This window comes from Physeter macrocephalus, chromosome 4 (assembly GCF_002837175.3).
Source record: "Physeter macrocephalus isolate SW-GA chromosome 4, ASM283717v5, whole genome shotgun sequence".
NCBI classification, from domain to species: domain Eukaryota; kingdom Metazoa; phylum Chordata; class Mammalia; order Artiodactyla; family Physeteridae; genus Physeter; species Physeter macrocephalus.
The window spans coordinates 131,232,970-131,247,840 of NC_041217.1; the positions used below are offsets into that span (position 1 = coordinate 131,232,970).

General features: G+C 34.3%; 1 protein-coding gene across 10 annotated transcripts in view; it reads left to right on the forward strand.

The window, feature by feature from the left end:
- Positions 1–14,871, forward strand: part of DOCK7 (dedicator of cytokinesis 7) — a 196,979-nt gene that overhangs the window by 168,258 nt on the left and 13,850 nt on the right. For 5 of the 10 annotated variants that reach the window (XM_028489312.2, XM_007108126.4, XM_024119673.3 and 2 more), the window contains 4 exons: positions 1,179–1,322; positions 3,912–4,043; positions 5,595–5,609; positions 13,550–13,675. In XM_028489312.2, the coding sequence (XP_028345113.1) occupies positions 1,179–1,322; positions 3,912–4,043; positions 5,595–5,609; positions 13,550–13,675 (417 nt within the window). Of the gene's footprint in view, positions 1–1,178; positions 1,323–3,911; positions 4,044–5,594; positions 5,610–13,540; positions 13,676–14,871 lie in introns of all 10 variants that reach the window. The other 5 variants (XM_028489313.2, XM_028489315.2, XM_024119674.3 and 2 more) reach the window with 2 other exon arrangements.

Genomic DNA, 14,871 nt, shown 5'->3' on the forward strand with positions numbered 1-14,871 from the left:
CTCTGCACTATCAGTGCTGTGTATATTTATCCTCTTTGCGTATACTGCTGTGGACTTTGTAGCATCTATGAAATACATTCAAAATATTGAGAATCAGAATTCAGTGGAAACTCTTAATTGGCTTTTAATTAAAATACCAGGTAAACCAACGTTCTCCATTCCCTGTATAAATATGCTAATATATATATGACTCAGAGATGATAGTTTATGCTCTAGTACGGTTACATCCCCCTTACCCACTAGTTGAATTCTTTGCTTACCAAGAGTTATTTATGCTTTGCTTTTCTTAAAACCTGTTAAGGCCAGGTTTGGGAAGTTACAAAATTTAATTAAATATTATGTTCTCTGATAAATCTAAATGCAAAAAGAAAGTGAGTTATTGTTTCTCTGAAAACCAAGCTGAATGTTTTGCAAAGAGATCAGACAAATAAAGAAAGAATGGGGGGAAAGCTCCGAGAAGTCTAGGATAATTTGATAATCTTTTAAGTTCAAGTTTTTACTCTAAAGAAACCAAAACTGGAAATCTTAAATAAAGGTTGCATTTGTGGGTATTTAGTCAAGAGAGATTACATGGAACTCTGATCTCGAGACCCATACACAAAGAAAAGGCCTTAGATCTACTTCAGGAATTTGACAAATGAATGTATATCTACTGTGAATATTTAGGTTCAAATCAAATATTTAAGGTATGTAGGTATCATTTCTTTTTTAGAAATAATGGCTGATCCCAATCTCATTGGGTAAGAGGGCTTTTAATATACCTGAGTTTTCTCATTAACTTGATGTATGTTAGGCAAGCCAAGGGACCATTTTTGTACCTTATTTTCCCTGAAAGAGAGTTTTAGCAAGATCAATTAAATTAAAAATAAAGATTGTTTAAGTCTCCATAGGTGTTCTATATGATATTATGATTTTCCTTAGCCCATGATTTTTCTTAATTTTCTTTCTTGCAACTTTTTATTAATGGAAAAGTTATCTAGCAGTGGTGTTACACTTTATTGTCATCTTCACAGTACAAAAAGTTTTTGGAGATTAGTCTTTTATCTTTGCATTGACTACCCTTTTTTTTTAAACTTAAGGGGTAGCTATATTTCATCGTCAAGTACTTCTTCATATACATCTTTCATGTTAAGAAATTAATTCCATTTCATAAGCCTTAAACATTTTTTTCCTCCTAGAATATTTCATCTAATGTTTTAGAAGAATCTGCAGTCTCAGATGATGTGGTATCTCCAGATGAAGAAGGTATCTGCTCTGGAAAGTACTTTACTGAGTCAGGACTTGTGGGATTACTGGAACAAGCAGCTGCTTCTTTCTCTATGGTAGATGACTCTTATTCATTTCTTCCCACAATTACATACTTCTTAATTATTAGTGACATGTATATTTATGCTTTCTGCCTACGACCCTGCTTTTCCTTTATGATAGTTTTCTCTAAGTACCTTAAGAACCATCTAGTAACATATTTTCTTTCTAGATTCATCATTGCTTATTCCTTTTTATTTTAATAGTCTGTCACTTCCTCCAGAGTTTTTCATCTGCTTGTGAACCAACACTTAGTCTATAAGATTTTTTTTTCTTTTTTTGCTTTACAAAACTTTAACACCAAACATTTTCTAAAACTTTAAAATTTAAAAAAACCCAGCAAAACAGAAAGCCTGTGGTACTCAGGAAAATTATGGCCACTCATCCCATTGGTTGCATAGTGAGTTCTATTAGGTAGATATTGAAATGTTATCAGGAACTTTATGAACTACATCCTAGATCCCTTGTCTGATCTACCCTACCATGCTATAACTCTAATCCTTGTCCCTCCCCATCTGTATGTGAAGAATTAAAGCAGTCATGTGGATCTGAGATGGGATGTTTGTTAGAGAAGGAAAAAATAGCCAGCCAAATCCCTGCTTACTTTCTTGAACCATGGTGATAGGGTCACCTACTTTCTCTGAGGTTTCTGCTGAGTGTTTAGTATCCCAGCACCAAGGTTTGGGAGACAGTGAGGTTCATGTTAAGGTAAAAGGGAAGCTTGATGTAATATACAGTGTTTCCCACCTTCCCCATTGTACTATTATTAGGAATTGGTTATTGCTTCTCCTGGCCTTAACCCTCCCCAGAAATATATTGGTTATGGGTATAGATTTAGAAGGCATACAGTTAGAATTCAGATCCTGGCTCTGCTACCTTAGTAGTAAAATCACTTCAGGCACAAGTTACTCAACCTACCAGTGCCTCACTTTTCTTAACCATTAAATGCATCTAATAATAGTACCTACTTCAAGGAATGTTGTCAGTGTTAAATGAGTTAACCTATGTAAAGTGCTTATCACAGTGCCTGGCTCCAAGTAAGTTTTAATGTGTTTGCTATTATCATCCTCTCATCATTATTGGCACTTAGAAACAATTCCTTTAATAATGATTCTGAGACTCAAGAAGCAATTCATTTAATAATGATTCTGAGACTCAAAGGACGTCAGGCATTGGTCCACTTTAAAATTTCTTGTTTTTTGTTTTTGTTTTTTTTTTGCGGTACACGGGCCTCTCACTGTTGTGGCCTCTCCCATTGCGGAGCACAGGCTCCGGATGCGCAGGCTCAGCGGCCGTGGCTCACAGGCCTAGCCGCTCCACGGCATGTGGGATCTTCCTGGACCGGGGCACAAACCCGTGTTCCCTGCATCAGCAGGCAGACTCTCAACCACTGCGCCACCAGGGAAGCCCAAATTTCTTGTTTTTGAAGACCTTGATTGTCCCGATTCCTACCCCGGATCTCTGTTCCTTGAGTTTCAATTTAAGTGATCTGAACTAGCAGGGAAAAAAAGTTTTTTGGTATTAATGGAATATTTTAATAAATATACATTCTCTGTGTATATGTGTTTAATTTTAATAATTCACAGCAGTGAATTTAGATTGGGGTACAGTGGCCTATATTACAGAAGCCTCTATTTTGCAAGAGCATATAATTGTGAATTTCATTCTTTTTCAATTAATCTATTTAATATTAAGTAAAATAATTACTGGGCATTTTAGTTACACTAAATATATTTTACTATTACAGCTACATGTTGCTTAAATATACTCCTGTGAACTGACTAGAAAATATGAGAACCATATGTTTTCCTTGGAAAAATAATGTTTGCTGATGTGTGAGGCAGTGGGAACTCAGTGGCTCTTGGAAAATATCTCTCCTTTCCTTCACTACAGCCATCAATCCATTACTAAAGACAAGAGAGTGGGTAGCAGTGTAAACACATTTTGTCCCTTACTCTGATTATAACCAGAGCAACCCTTGGCCACCTACTGACCAACTAGCCCCTACTTGAATAAAAATCTGGTGGTTCAGAACCTTCTTATGTTTTGTTAAAAATCAGTGATTTTTCCATAGACGAGTTCCAATAAGATTTCCTGTGCCAATTTAATATTTTGGAAAAGTTAATAATTTTAGTGTCCTAGGAGGCCACAGGTTATCTGATATTTGCATATCTGTGACCAGTGTAATAATTGGGTTTCTTTTATTCCTCTGCTCAGAATTAGTTTCTGCAAAAGTTTATGTGCATATATGAGGACACACACATACACACATTTATTTTAGTTAAGTAATTACTGGGTAGATAAAAGCAAAATGTTCAATTCAAATTATATAGAAATACAAATATGCATATACTATGTGTGTGTATTTTAAATGCACAGACACAAACACACATGCATACATATCCATTCATCTATCTAGAAGAGATAATATTACATTGTGCAAAATTATTTTATTAGGCCTTAATCAAATTAAAAATTAGTAGTGTTTGTTTTTATGTCCTATTGGAAAACAGTAGTATTGTCTTAGTAGAAATATTGTGAGTTCATAAATTGTAATTCACTTTCTTATTGATGTAAAAGAAAGCAATATCTTATTATTCTTATAGGCTGGCATGTATGAAGCAGTTAACGAGGTTTACAAAGTACTTATTCCTATTCATGAAGCTAATCGGGATGCAAAGAAACTATCCACGATTCATGGTAAACTTCAAGAAGCATTCAGCAAAATTGTTCATCAGGTAATGATTGTACTTTCTAGCTTCAGTATAAATGGAGAAAACTGTCTACAAGCATTAGTGTTGCTTTGTACTAATGTCAAACTAGATCTCATGAAATGACCATTTTAATCAGGTTACAAATGAACGGTGTCAAAATGATGGTTCATGGCCAAAAGCAAGACTCATTAACAAAACTGAATTTACCTAAAGTAGATTAGGATCATCGTAACCTTTCCACATAGCTTCTCTTTTTTTCCTTCACTTTTTTTGAATTATTACTAGTTGCTAAATTTTTTTAAATTGTGAGTTATTTTCTGTTTCACAGTGTGGGTTATAGTTATGAATCTGATTTTTAAATTGATTTCTATTCATTTGCTGCCAAAAATGTTTTTATGTTTAACTTTTTATTAAATGATGTGAAAGTTTAATAAACTCCTAATATTTTTAATGATTTCAACTGAACTTTTAACTGTTTTTCCCATATATTTTTATTCAATCATCCTTTGACATATTTCTAATATGAAAATAATGTTTAGTGAAAATAATGAATAAATGGTAGTCATGTTTATTCAGTTATAATAGTATGACTTCAGTACTTGTTTATAGTTCATGGAATCCACATAGTATCACTAAAATTAATTAAAATAAACTTGGTTTAGAAATGAGGTAGACTACCAGCAGTTGATTTCCCTGAAGCTAAGTCACTGGCTCCATTGAAATACTCTGAAGTATCCTGTTGAGGCTCCTCTTTCTCCACTTTTCTCTTCCCTTCCCTGTGCTACCCGTGCTGTTGTCTACTACTGCCATCATCAAAGAAGGAAGTGGAGTACTGGTTTTCCACTTTTGCATTCAGTATTAGTCCTACTTTATTGTGTAGCAGCTTGACCTCCTCTTTTCTTGCCATGGACTAAGCTGTTCTGGATGAATTGATATAATCTGAAAAATTTTAAGTCTTAAATAGGGCCACTATACTGTTAAGCCAGAATTTTATTATCATTTACTAAAATGTTGAAGTTGCAAAAGATCATTAGGATTCTTGATCACAGCAGTTGGGTCTTTTTATAATCAGTTGTACATATACTGTTAAGGAAATCTCATCCCAGCTTCCAGAGCTATAAATTGCAAATTACACATCAGGTCTGGAACATCTAGAGCTAGTAGCTTCCAAGAAACTTTCATCCATTTGTATCAAAGACATTTGAGTGAAATTTCAGTGTCTCTTCCGATTTACCTGTGGTACTTCAGTGAAGTGCAGCTCACATTAGTGATCTAATTTAGACACAAATGAAACAAGTAGTTGGCTTTCTTTCCCCCAAATTTGTACTTTTCACTTATTAAAGTTTTAAAAGGTGAAATTTTAGCTTCTAGGTTTTGAACAAGGAATTTATAAAATTATCAGAAGTCTTAAGTGAAGGAATATGGTGTTTAAAGTACCCTGGTGTTTTCTACACGAAGAAGAATTTATGGTATATGGTGCCTTACACTACTGAACTTCCTTTGGCTTTTTTTTGTTCTTTTTAAACAGTTTTTTTTTTTTTATGACTTGCCCTTTTTTTACTTTTTATTATACAGAGTACTGGCTGGGAGGTAGGTAATGTTTTAGTTAGTTAAAGACACTAATAGATTGATTTGATCAGATTTCTTATGCCAATGCTTTGCCCACATGTGCTAGCTGTGGGCATTCTGTTGCTGTCTGCTGTCAACTGAATTCATTAACCAAAGAAATTTTGTTAAAATGCTGTAAGTTATTTTAAGAAATTTATTATTAAGAGGTTGTAGGCAGTGCATGGAAATCCATATGTTACACTAATGAGATTCTTTGGTAAATGAGCCACTTTGTCATCACTTAGTTTGTTTTTATCCTTTGAAGCATTTTCTTTCATCAACGTTTACACACAAATTTCTTTTTTTAACCATATTGTTTCACCTCATTTTACAGAGGTCGATTTATATGTTATTGCTCAGAGGTGTAAATAAAAAATATTTCATCTGATCTAAGATGCCATCAATTGTAAGACATCCCATTATTTTCCATGCCTTTAAGAAAGAAAGAAAAAAAAATACCCTGTGTATTAAACTACAACATCCTATCAGTCGAAAGATGAATGCCAACTACAGAGATACTAAAATATGGGCCAGAAATGTGCATCTTAGAATTGATGGAAGAATGTGTTAATTTGATCTTGAGTCACTTCACCTTGAGTATAAGCGCTACTGAGGAAAGAAATTCACTTTTGTCATTTGAATTTTGTTGGAGGGAGGGATAAAGAGATTGAGATAACTGGAAATTTAATTTGACCTCATCTTCTGACAATGTTTGATAATTATTGTTCCATGAAGACTATGTGTGCTTCCCTTTATGGAGTCGTTAGGCTCATGAAGTTATATATAAGTCAAATCTTACCTGAAAAGTGCCAGGAAGAATTGATTGCCTTTGTTTTAAATCCTTCTGTAAAGGAAAGAATTCTATAAAATTTAAAATTCTACAAAATAATTTATTTTGATGAGGTATAACACAAGGTATTAATAAACCAGGTTTATTTAAAGCTAAGTATATTTGTAAAGTTTCTGCTTTGCCTCTCACTTTGTAGTCAGGTTTATGTTGATTACACAGCTTAGGCTTTCTCTGTTTGGTTTTGCATTTCAATCCTTGTTTTGAGATCCAACTAGAAACCTTCAGAATAAATGTTACTATTGCATTCTCTTCCATTTCTGAATTAGTTGCCACCTTTTGTTTTTCTTCAGATGAAGCCAGTACTGTTACATCTACCTTAGTTCTCCAGATTAAATGTGTGTGACCTTATTGATACTTAGTATAGAACTTCTCATTTCTGTGGCTCAATTAAGACTTATATAAAGAGACTTTACATGGTTATCTATGAGTGATAAAGTTCCTTATGGATTTCCTAACATGAAATGGAAGTAGGTGAAAAGTAGATAAAAGAAGATACATTGAAACCTCTGAGCAGTTTATTACTAGTCTGCTTGATGCTAAATCGACCCCTGAAAGGTATAATTTTCACTGGTTATGATATTAATATTCTGTCATCATGTTTATTGCATGGTAAAAGTCGCACAGACTTTATTTTCTTGTTTATATTCTTGTCACTACCTTTCACTGGACCTTTAGCTTTGTAGCTTCTAAAATTGTTGCACGTTTGTTTTTTGCTTTTCCCTTGTAAAACTTAAATGGATGCTTGCATTTTAAAAGTATGTTTGCTACCATTTGCTGCTTATTTGTTTTGAAATTTCCCTAATTAAAATGCTTCTGTTTTCTCTTCTCTCTTGCCCCTGGTTGCTGACCCTACTCCCTACTTTTACTATTGTCTATTGTGGTAAGTTCCTATCTTGTGAATATTTTTCTTTTTGACTCTGGGAAAACTTCAGTAATTTCATTTTTTCTAAAAGCTATGTTTCCTAGCTAATTTCCTAGTATTCTCAAAGAACTCTCACTGGATTGAGACCCAGTAAGGATAACTGATACACTAAAGAAAGGCTCTTTGAATTGATACTCCCTCCCTGACTTAGAGGAACGCTATCTGGGCTTATATATTAGCATTTTATTTCATTTTTTACCGTGCTCCTTGATTTGGTACAAATTATTTGAGTTGGCAAAGCTTTTTAGGGCTGTATGTGTGGGTTTGTGTGTGTGTGTGTAAAAGATAACTCTAAAACTTGATATTTAGCAATTTGGTAAAGTATTTACCATCCAAAATAACAAATCATGAACCCTTCTTAAATCATGGTAACTGTTATCTGCTCTGCCAATTCCAGTATCTTAATGACTGTTTAGTATTTACCTTTATTTTCTCTTTTCCCAAGCCCATTTATTTTTCTTAAAATAATAGGAAATAAAGTGTGTTTAATAATTTCTCTTTATGATTGCATTTTAAAATTATTTTTAGAAAAAAGAGAAATATTGAATTTCTGTATGGAAACTTACAGCCATTTCATATTTTGTGTCTATATATTTTATTTTAAAAGATACATTTATCCATTTATCAGATAGTGAACAATTTGTATTCAGAAGTAGATTAATGGAAGTTTATATTTTTCAGAATAGTCATTCCCCAACCATTGATAACATAGTAACATAATACTGTCTCCATTTTTTTTCCTTAAAAGATTACAACATATTTCACCATCCTAGGGGAAATATCACCACTCTAATAGGCATATTTTATAGTCTCCAGAAAGGCTTGAGAAGGTGGGCTTAGCTTTTTTAAACTGAATTCTCTCTACTAAGTCACTAAAGAAAAGTGGGGTACCCTAATTTATGAGATTGAAGCATGCAAAATAACTGTATCATAACTTGTTGTATTGGATGGACATGAGTATGTTGATATTCATGTCCATCCAATATTTTGGTTTTTATATGCTGAGAAATACTAGCCATAGTTCTGGTGCAGTGGCTTCTGTTGAATTTTTATAAGCCTTAATCCACGCTAAAGCTGTGTGAGATAAATTAACTCATCCAAGCCAGTGAAAGAGCAGAATGAGAAACAGCAAATTTTAGTAGGTGATTGGGGAGTAGGGGGCTGAAAGAAGGGCATGAAAAAAAATTCCAAGAGCATAGTCAAAACAAGTACTTTTTTTTTTGTGTGTGTGTGTGTGTGTTACGCGGGCCTCTCACTGTTGTGGCCTCTCCTGTTGCGGAGCACAGGCTCCAGACGCACAGGCTCAGTGGCCATGGCTCACGGGCCCAGCCGCTCTGCAGCATGTGGGATCTTCCTGGTCCGGGGCACGAACCCGTGTCCCCTGCATCAGCAGGCGGATTCTCAACCACTGCGCCACCAGGGAAGCCCAAAACAAGTACTTTTAAAACAAGTAGTTGAGTGGAAAAATGTGACACTCTAAAGAAGAAACTAGACCAGTGTAGGTATAAAACATCCATGAGTGTTTACCTCAGGAAAGGTGAAGACGTGAAGTTAGATATGAAGAAAGTTAAGGAAATTAGAGAAAGTGAGAAGAACTTCTCTGTGAGGAGGTACTTTCTGATAGTTGGTGACTCCCTAATAATTGGTATAGACCCATGACTGAGCACCTGATGATGCTGTACCACTGGTTAGGTTTGCCTTTTATGTTACTTTTGATGAGAAAAAGATACAGACAGCAAACATTTACTTTGTAGATGATACTGGACATGATTTGTTTTTTTCTGGACTGGAACATATAATGGTTAAAATTGAACTTCTGATAAGAAATGCAGTAGGATATATCAGAAGACTATATCTGGTAGGTAAACCACCAACCTAATTTTCATACTGAAGTTTACAGGAAGGAGATGCAAACATGCAGTAACAATTACAGTAGAGGACAGTGTTGTAATATAGAGGAAGACAAAACATAGGAAGGGAGATACCCAGTAATTCTCAAACAGTTACTCAAGGAAATTCTCAAAAGTTCTCAAGGAAAGCATCAGAGAAGCGAAAGATGGTTCAGAGATCATACTTATGTTCTAGTGTTTGTATACCAGTATATAGAATATGGGGATTAAATAGCTTAATTAAGAGCTTGGACTCAGATGTCAGATATATTGGGATTTAATTCTCAGCTCTGCCACTGAATAGCAGTGTGACCTTGGGCAAGTTACTTTTCCTCATCTATAAAAAGGGTAAAAAAAAATCGTATCTTGTAGTCGTGTTAAGAATTGACATAACTCATGTAAAGTGGATAACCAGTGTCTAGCACATAGTGAGTACTTTAAAAATGTTGGAGATTATTTTTATTGTTGTTGTTATATCATCATCATCATTATTATCATTACTGTTACTTGAAATCTTAACACAATTTAGCTGTGAAATCTAAGAGGTGTTATGTTCCCAGGTCGAGATCTGTGATTAAATAAACTGATAAAAGTATATGTTCTTAAAGAGGAATAAATCTAATAGAAGAGAAGGAGATTACCACTGTGTGAAATACTGGTATGCCTATCTGGCAATCAGTTAACTTGAAGGAGGTGTTACAAGTCCAAGCTCACTCTGCTCGCCACACAACAGACCAGTAAGTCGGGAGACGAGGTGTTGAGGCAAGGAATAGCGACTTTATTTGGAAAGCCGGCAGACTGAGAAGATGGTGGACCTGTGTCCCCAAAAACCATCTTATCAGGGTCTGGATGCCAGTTTCTTTTATAGAACAGAGAGGGGGAGGAGGTGATGAAGTAAAGTGAAAAGGCCATTAGTTTTGCAAAATATCTCCTGGCTTGGCCAGCATCAGGGAGGGCGTGTGTTAATTTCTTCTTTTCTGCAGCCATTCACAGGTGGGCAAGGTCAGATTGTCTCCCTGTGAACTGAACAGAGACACTTTAGTTTAACATTCATGCAGAGGGTCAGGGTTCCTTGAGGCAGGCCATTATGTATGATTATAATAACAAAAGCAACAAAAAGCAAAGGTTAAAGTAAAACATCCAACATGGAGTCAGAAGCATAATGGAGAGCTATGGGTGAAGATGAAAGAAGTTTTAGAAGTGATGTCATTGTGGAAATATACAACTAGCCCAACTGAATGTTTCCTGCTAAATAAAGATAACAAAACTAGAAAAGACTTAAGATAATTTGTCATAGCAATTTCACCCACTAGAGACATGGATAGATGAGTAGCTGGATTTCCTTGTCTGGGACATAGTTTTCATCAAATACAAGATGGTGGACCCAGTAAGTAGAACTGCTAAGGAAGAATAAATTGGAGTGTGGGAATGATGGGAAGTTCAGAAAGAATTCATGACATTAAAGGAAGGTAATGCTAGAAAAATATAGGCTAGATTGTAGGAAAGTGTACTGTTTTTAATTCAAAGGAAAAATGGGTATCATCCTGTGGTCCAAAACTCTGAAGAGGAAATAAGATGAAGTGATGTTTTTCTTGAAGGTACAGCTATATGATTAGTCTTTCATGAACATGATAGAGTCAATGGTTTTACACTAGAGAACCCTTTGTAAGTTGAAAATAAATTTAATCACTGTTCCCTCCCCCATGCCACTACACACACATTCATTTTCAATTCCAGTAACTCCTCTCTGATCTTCTCTCTGCTGATCTTCTCCCTCTTGCACACTCTGCTTCAGCCACTCTGGCCACCTTCCTATTCTTCAAACACATGAGGTAGGCTCCTGTCCTAGGACCTTTGCACTGGCTCTTTCCTCTGCCTGGAATGCACTTCCCCCAGAAGATCCACATGAATAACTCTCACACCTCCTTCACATCTTTGCTCAGAAGTCACCTTTTTGTGACACCTGCCCTGACCACTCTGTTTTGTTCACTGATTTATCACCAATGTCTAGAACAGTTTGCTGACACATAGTAGGCATTCAATAAATATGTGAATGGATGAATGGTTTCCCTCATATACATTCTGTTTAATGACTTTTTATCTTTTTTTCCTTTCCTTCCCTCCCACATCCACTTAGCCATTCTTTTAAGTTGTAGAATCCTGCCTGTGTGTCACCTCTTTTGTGACCTGGCTCTAACAAGATTTATCTTTCCTTTCTCAATACACTTTTTATTATAGCATATAACCCTTGTTATTGTAATTATTTGAATACATTTTTTATTCTCTTGGGGAGGTAAGTCTTATTTATTTTTATTTTCCTATTCCTGAGGATGAACAGTGGCTAACACATTATAAGCACTCAGTAATTTTTTTTCCTTGAACTGAATGTCAGTATGAGAAAGTAAACAAAAAGAGTTTAAAATGGCTGCTCAGTAACTAGTTCAGTTTTAAGCTGCATTAATAAAATTTAAGTTGACATCCAGGGAGGCAGTGAGCCCACTGATCTCTACACTGATCAGATCACATCAGCAATATTGTGTTTATTTCTGGGATACCACACTTTAAAAGGTGGCATTGAAAAATGAATAAAATGAAAACAGCATAGTAATTCCTATCATATGAAGATGATTGAGAATTGGAAAGTTTAAGGGAAACAAGTTTTGATAGCAGTCTTCAAATATTTAAAAGATCATAATATTGAAGATTTAGAATAGGGTTTTAAATTGGAACACTCTGAGAGGAATACAGCCAGAATAACAATATTCTAATATTTGTGGTTTTAAAAAATAAATAAATATGTACATTTATGGCATTTTTGGAAAAAAAACAATCACAAATTGTTAATTTTCTCAAATGCCTTTTTTATTTTCCAGGTAGTGGGGTCTTAATTTCTTGATTATATCAGAATTTGCTATTATTATATTGTTCCATTGGCTTATTGAAGGTTTTAATCAAAATTTGATTGAATACATTTCAGTCAAATTCAGTGAATACATTGAATCTCTAGAGAGATTTCATTTGCTATAGAAATCAGTTAATTTTTATGTCTGTTAAATTTTGAAGCGACTGAAAAAAGTTTTTTTTATTAGCAACCTCAAGTTTCTTTAGCTCAAAGACATTTTTCTTTAAAACTGTATTTCTTCTGGACAAAAATGTGGGGATATTTTTAGTCACTGTATTTTTTTTATTATTATTATAAGGCTGGTAAATTGAGGATCAGAATTTCCCATTTTGCTTTATTATCTGTTTCATTTGTTACTTATTTTACATACCCTTTTGCCTTTGCAGTAAGAAGTCAATATAGGAAAAATAAGTGTCAAACTTACTAGGCTTAAAGAGAATTCAGAGGTATATAAACACTCATGTATGGCTGTGTATATGGGCGCTACCCCAAAATCCTTCTGAAACATCTTTGTATCTAAATTGTCAGAATTGCATAGAAAGCTTCCAAGTATTTTATCTTTATTGAGGGAATTTGTTTTCAAGTGTGCTGTGTAAGAGTTCAGGTGACCTTAGTGTACATTGTACTTGGGATGAATGTGTGGTTAATGTATGCAGTGGGTGGTTTGGGGACTTTAGAAAACCAACTCTTCTCAAATTTTTATCTTTCATTTATACATTTTTTTCTTTCTATTCCATTTTTAGTTACTCTTCCACATATCAATATTTTTATCAGCAGAGGGATACTAATTGTAAATATTTTGCTTCATTGCTTCTGGATGGTCTTGACATTTACTGACCGTCTGCTCTGTGCCAGGTGCTATACTTGGCTCCTAACTTTTACGATCTCATTTAATATGTAAAGAGATAATATAAAGGCTAATGGTAACTAAAAATATTAGTGTTGTTTTTAAATTTAACTTTAGTATGCTCTAATTTCAGGATAATTAAAAGTTTGTTTTATACCAAGCAACTTTTCTTGCAATAAGGAAAATGAGTTAATTTATCTCAATTGTATGGACATAAAAAAAAAAACATAGACCTATGTGAGGACATCACTTGGTACAGTCCCTGAAAAATATATGTCATATATGATTCGGTAAAAGCCCTAGTTGCACAATGTTATTAGTTAGAAATAATGAAAAAAAGAAAGATTACTTTGTTTTTACTTTCATTAGAAAAATAATAAAATACTGTAGTTTTGAATTAAAACTTTTGCAATGTTTTGAGAATTTTATACCATAGCAATCTAAACAAAATGTGTAAAACAAAAAGACTTCGTATTAAAGTTTCTTTATTTTCCTACACCTAGGATGGTAAGCGGATGTTTGGCACCTATTTTCGTGTTGGTTTTTATGGAACCAAGTTCGGGGATTTGGATGAACAGGAATTTGTTTACAAGGAGCCTGCAATAACCAAACTTGCAGAGATATCTCACAGACTGGAGGTGAATGCTGTGGTGGTTCACAAAATGTCATCTTTAATTTGTATATTCTGTGGTGAATAGACTTTCAGATCCAGATCTAATCATTTTTTTGAGGGTCTATTTTCACACATATTTTAGAAATCCTATATCTTTCAGAATTACTGTGATTTGTGGAGAAATGTATAGTATTATCCACATTTTGAAAAAGGTATAAGGTATTAATAAGCATGGAACTAGAATTAGAACCCCAAGGTATTTCTGACCCAAGTGCATTATCTTTTTGGCATAACTGATTCCCAGTGAGATAATCTTTAGAACTTAAAAGCTTGAAATTATACTTTAAAAACACTGCTTAGAATCCCTTAACCTTTATGCAGCTACTTAATTTTTACAATAAATAATTAATTTTAATGTTTATGAAACTAACCAATCTTTTCTGCTATAGTTATCCTTTCCAACTTTTCTCTGTTCTTGGTTCTCCAAGTGTGGTCCATGGACAGAATCTTTATTGACATCACCTGGGAGATTGTTTGAAATGCAGAATCTCAGACCTTACCCCAGACCATCTGAATCAAAATCTGCATTTTAACAAGATCCCCAGATGATTTGTATAGACGTAAGAGTTTGAGAAGTAGTGCTCTAGGCTAGTTTTTATTCTCAGCTGATGTTAATTTCTCAATGTTGTATTCTTATTGGTGATTTCACAGGGCTCAACTTCCGTAAGTTGGTTTAAGCTGGACTTTTTGTTTTTCAAGAGCCTATTAAGTAAGTCTTGGGAAATATTGAGACAGTATTTCCCAAACTTACTCAGTCATAAAAATTATCTTAGAGGGAGGAGTGGCCGTTCTCCTTTGAGGATTGAGATTTAATTTTTCCTTTTGAATAGGTCCATCCTTTGCCCATGCTGCCTACTCAGTGTCATATGGAAGTCAGTACATTCTTGACCCAGGGTTACCTTTTCAAAATCTGAACTTTTACAAAACTTCAACAAGTCAATGCTTTTATTTGAAAATTCTGGAACATTACATTAATCATTCAGAAAAATGAATGGTTGCTCATTGAATGCAAGAAATTAGGTTACATCAAACTCAATAAAAGTTAATATCCTATACATCAAGTATAATGAATTTCTTTTGTCTCTGCTTTCTTTTCCCTTTTTGTTTTTTTTTTTTTGAGGACCTCTTGTGGAATCCTGTATTTTCAGTGGTGAAAATTTT